The sequence below is a fragment of the Melopsittacus undulatus genome, chromosome 1 (genome assembly GCF_012275295.1).
Source record: "Melopsittacus undulatus isolate bMelUnd1 chromosome 1, bMelUnd1.mat.Z, whole genome shotgun sequence".
NCBI classification, from domain to species: Eukaryota; Metazoa; Chordata; class Aves; order Psittaciformes; family Psittaculidae; genus Melopsittacus; species Melopsittacus undulatus.
Window position 1 is genome coordinate 142,669,262 of NC_047527.1, and position 4,623 is coordinate 142,673,884.

Below are 4,623 nucleotides of genomic sequence, written 5' to 3' on the forward strand. Positions count from 1 at the left end.
TTGCTCAGTGCTGCAGTATGAAGCAAGCAAAGTGTGTTTGAACAGCCAGTGTATGTATGAACAGCCAATATGAGGAGCCATGCTCCAAGCCATGTGTATATCCAAAAGGGCTTCCAAAAATCCCTCTTGCTGCAGCCCACTTGTGAATTAATGAACAAATCTGAGTGGGGAAATAAAGGCAGCTCTGACGTACAGCGACTAAAATCCTTCCACCTGCCACTCCCCGCGAGAACAAGAGCTGTTTGAAGGGCATGTTAGTGTATTTACCCATGGGAAAACGGCGGAGCGACTGCTCTGCGATCTGCTCATCGGGGCTGCCGCTCCGCCCTTCACATCTGAAGCGGGAGGTGGCAGCGATTGGTCAGGCCTGGGTCCACCATGGCGGCCACCGCGACCAGCAACCCGTCTCAGCTGCTGCCGCTCGGTAATCGGCGGTGCTGCTGTTGTGTGCGGCGGGACGGGATGGGATAGCATGGGATAGCATGGGATGGCATGGGATAGCATGGGGTAGCATGGGACAGCATGGGATAGCATGGGATAGCATGGAAGGGGACGGAAGGGAGAGGAGGGAGAGCCTGTTTGCGGGCACTTGCGGTTGGTGTGAGCGGCGCTGCCGCTTGGCGGGAAGCTTGAATGGGATGGACGAGTTCGGGAGGAGCCTGCAGTAAACGGGGATCCCGGTGGGTGTCTGTGGGTGCGGAGCAGAGACCGGCTGGGGCCGAGTGTTGGTGCTCGGCCGGTGTGCGGTAATGGACTGCGCAGCCTGGCAGTCCTGAGGCCTGGTGGGACGGGGCTTGGAGCAACCTGGTCTAGTGGAAGAAGGTGTCCCTGCCTGTGGCAGGGGGTTGGAACTGGATGAGCTTTAAGGTCCCTTCCAACACGAGCTGTGATTCTATGACTTTAAAGTGTTCCCACTGAAGGGAACGTCTTCCTGCAGAGTTCCAGCCTCAGAAACACGGTCGTGTAAAAGCAGTACAGGTACACCTTTAAAAACACATTTCCACCGCACACAGTGTCGAGGGTTTTGTTCAGAAAAATGTACTGTTCTATAAAACAGTCTCTTGCATCTTCCAACTTTGTTTGTTTTTATTTACAGAGCTTGTGGACAAATGCATAGGCTCCCGCATTCATATTGTGATGAAGAGTGATAAAGAAATTGTTGGAACACTTCTAGGATTTGATGACTTTGTCAGTATCCTTTGATGGAAATGTTTACACCAAATCCTTTATGCTTCAGCTCAATCCATTTATTGTATTTGAGAGGTTTGAGTTCACTGGGTAGAAACTTTTTGTATGGGTCATTTGTATTATTCTGGTATTTTTATTTTACAGATAAAATCATAGTTCAGTAAAAATGAAAATAACTTTATTTTGATTTTAAGAGTCTGGGCCTTATTTTCCTTGAATCTGGGTATTCAGATATGGTGTTAGAAGATGTTACAGAATTGTAAGTATTAGGAAAAAATACTGTATAAAATCTATAAGCAAAGTGGGTTTACATTTTTGAATACTTTCCAACTGAATAGTTTATATCTTGGAGTTAAACTATAGGTGGTGATGTATTCTGGACAGCTCTGTCACAGAGTTGCGGTTGCATGATTTATACTTGTAATCAGGTTCCTATTTTGTAGCCTTAAATTTGTATGGGTTGTATGTAGAACTTTCCAGTAGTTTGTTTGCTTTTACATTCCTTAAGGTTTAAGCAAAGATTTAAAAAGCTGGCAGACTCAAAGATGAGTATTTATTACTTTGCTGTGCCTCGTTTGTAGTTGAAACCTGTTTTGAGTGTCTGTGGTATTCAAGAAATTGCCAAGATTTACAGGGTGAATCTGTGTCTTTATGTACTGAGCAGAAAAGTACAATGGAACTTTATAGTTGCCAGGTAGCTTTCTTTAGCCAGGGGGTCAGTTACACTGCAGTGTGGCTGATGGTGTTGTTAGTTCCAACAACTGTCATCTTAGTGCAGAGATGTGTGTCAGTTCTGTAGTCAAAACTTGAATCATTGTCCCTGGTTACATGTTCTTATGTTCTTTTTCTAATGCTGCGTCAGTGAGATTACACCTGAGGGCAGAAGAATCACAAAACTGGACCAGATACTGCTAAATGGAAACAACATAACAATGGTAAGTCATCGTGGTTAAAAGGCTGCGTGCATTTATTTTCTGTACCTTTAAGTCTGTCAGCAGTTAAATTACTTTAAGCTGAGCTTTCCAGAGAATTGCATTGCATAAAGTGCTGATGTATGTAGATCAGTACCGAAACAGTACTTAGATATTATGATTATACATTAAGATGAATTCTGCAACTTCCTAAATACTACAGAAGCAGACCCAGAGATTTTTGCTTGTCTGCACTGAAGTCTGGAATTCCTACATAATGGAATTCCTAATCTTGTAGGAAGAGAAGAGGAAGACTGACTTAGACTCAAGTTGGTTCTGTGTGAATGAGGAATAATCTCCATTTTGCTGTCCTACCTGCCTTGCACCTCCTCACTGTGTGTCTCAGCAAGTGCCATCTTGACTTCATTTCTAACCTTTTTTGGTTATTGTTCTGAGTCCTTGGAGGACAGTGCATGTTCTAACTACTTGTATGGGATAAAACTACTAGCATCCAGTTCAGCTGGTGGGATGCTGCCCTCTAAGCAGAAGCTGGGGATTCTTAGAGTGCAGATTTTCAGCAAGACATGGATATGTTTCTGTATTAGATCTGGTGTCTCTTTTGGGGACACATCTTCCCACATCAGGAAAACTGTGCTTTAGACTTCTTACTTTGATCCCAAAAGCAGCAGAATTCTTTGTCTTTAGAAGTGCTCAGCTAACTATTAAGAATGTGTCAGTGAAAGAAATTATCCTCTTCATTTTTCCCCTTAGTCATATTTTTCCTTTTGCATTTCTTTTTCTGTTGTTCAGTTGTTTACTTATAGAAAGTTCTTTCTTCACAGGAAAATGCTGTGCTGACTTACCCTGCTGGCTGTAGAAGGGTTCAGGTTCTATTAGTTTTTGGGCTGTGCTTAGCAATAGAAGTCTAAAAGAGGAAACCAACTTCCCAGTATAGCGACAGCCTGGGGAAGAATGAGCAATTGGAGAAATCCTACATGAAAGGAAGCATGTTCTGTGTCTTTCTGAAAACAAGCTGTAGTGTTTCTAGACAAAAAAAGTCTCCTTGAAGTGAATAACAAAGACAAAATCCAAAACATGTCTTATCTAGGGGCTCCTTTGTGTCTTGTTAAACATTCTTTGTATTTTGGAGATTCTTTATGGCATGTGCTTTTCTGGCAGTAACTGATTTCCTCTGTTGCCAGAGGAAGATAATATCAAATCTAAACACCACTCTTGTGGTCTACCATGAAGTCTCCATCTGCTAAACTCTTCTAAAGCAAGAACTGTCACAGATGAGTCTGTAAAACTTAAATCTATGGCACTAACGCACAACTGTCTTATTCTTTTATAGCTGGTTCCTGGAGGAGAAGGACCTGAAGTATAAATGGATACAGTTGTCATCTGTGAAGACATATATATATATATATATATATATATATATGTATAGAATATAATATAAATAGAGCTTTTGGGATATGGGTGTGTTTGTTGGTTATTTATTTTGTTTACGCACTCTTGCAGTTGATATTTGATAACAGAGAGTGATTTCCTCTTCAGGAAAGGTGCACTGCTAATGATGATGCTGACTTCGTAAGTTGAAATCATTACTTTTTTGTAAAGATGCACAAATCTGTCCTGAATAAAAGACTTTCTTTTTATTAGTTACTGTTTTTGTTATTTAAGTGCACAAGTTCGTTTTTATAACTGATTGATGGAGTTTTTCTCCATGTTGCATTTGTGTATGACCCAAGTCTATATAAAACACAAGTCGTTAGCTAAGAGATTACTGTTCTTTGGAGTACAGGCAGGTACCAGGCTGGATCTTTTGATTAAACGCTGCTTGAGGCTGTGACACCAGAAACTGGTACAGTGCTGGAGAATGCTGAAAAGCTCTTCAAAGTGGATGCATCTGTTTGATACCCAACAGTCTCTGGCTCTATTTTCCTTGATGTTCAGCTCTCTTGGACATCTTTTGCTTGGTAGATACACTTTCTTGTAGTAAAGACACTGTAAGAGTATTTGGCCAGCGAGGAGAGACAGAGCACAGGCTTAGTTCATGTTTGGGGGAAGTGAAAGAAAAGGCTGGTGGTACTTCTCATCCACGTCAGTGGTGACTGCTTTCACCACTAAGTGGTGCTGTGTATTCTTAATTAAACTGGGAGCTGCTGTGTGTATGTTTAAGTTGGGAGCTGCCCCTGCCTGCTTGTGAAGTTCAGAGTCGTCATTTTAGAATAAACATTCTTTTGGCTGCATCTGTTCTCCTGGCATATTAAAACTTGACAGATGTTTGGAGCAACTGCCACTCTAAGAGAATGTCTATAAAGTAAGGAATTGCTGTTTCTACTTTGTCATGATGGGCAAAAAAATAACTGATTCTAAGTCATGTCCACTGCAGCTCATGCTTTCATAATGCAGTATTAAACTGAACTCGATGGATAAATGTCTTTGGAGAGGAATCACAGGTGCCTGCTGTTACTGTAGACAAGGAGGGCACAGGCTCTCAGAGACAGGACATACTTTGCCT

At 42.0% G+C, this 4,623-nt stretch overlaps 1 protein-coding gene across 1 annotated transcript; it reads left to right on the plus strand.

Annotated features, from left to right (window-relative positions):
- The first annotated feature begins 370 nt into the window (after window positions 1–370).
- On the plus strand, window positions 371–3,760 carry LSM5 (LSM5 homolog, U6 small nuclear RNA and mRNA degradation associated). The gene is made up of 5 exons (XM_034064208.1): window positions 371–424; window positions 1,097–1,192; window positions 1,420–1,447; window positions 2,051–2,123; window positions 3,451–3,760. The coding sequence occupies exons 1-5, from the start codon at window positions 379–381 to the stop codon at window positions 3,481–3,483; spliced, it is 276 nt and encodes a 91-aa protein (XP_033920099.1). The 5' UTR covers window positions 371–378; the 3' UTR covers window positions 3,484–3,760.
- The last annotated feature ends 863 nt before the right edge of the window (window positions 3,761–4,623 follow it).

Excerpts from the sequence above, each read along its gene's own strand:
- LSM5 (XM_034064208.1), top strand. The coding sequence starts at position 379 with ATGGCGGCCACCGCGACCAGCAACCCGTCTCAGCTGCTGCCGCTCG. Across the intron at positions 425-1,096 it reads GTCTCAGCTGCTGCCGCTCG|AGCTTGTGGACAAATGCATA; the intron begins GTAATCGGCGGT and ends TTTTATTTACAG. Across the intron at positions 1,448-2,050 it reads TTAGAAGATGTTACAGAATT|TGAGATTACACCTGAGGGCA; the intron begins GTAAGTATTAGG and ends ATGCTGCGTCAG.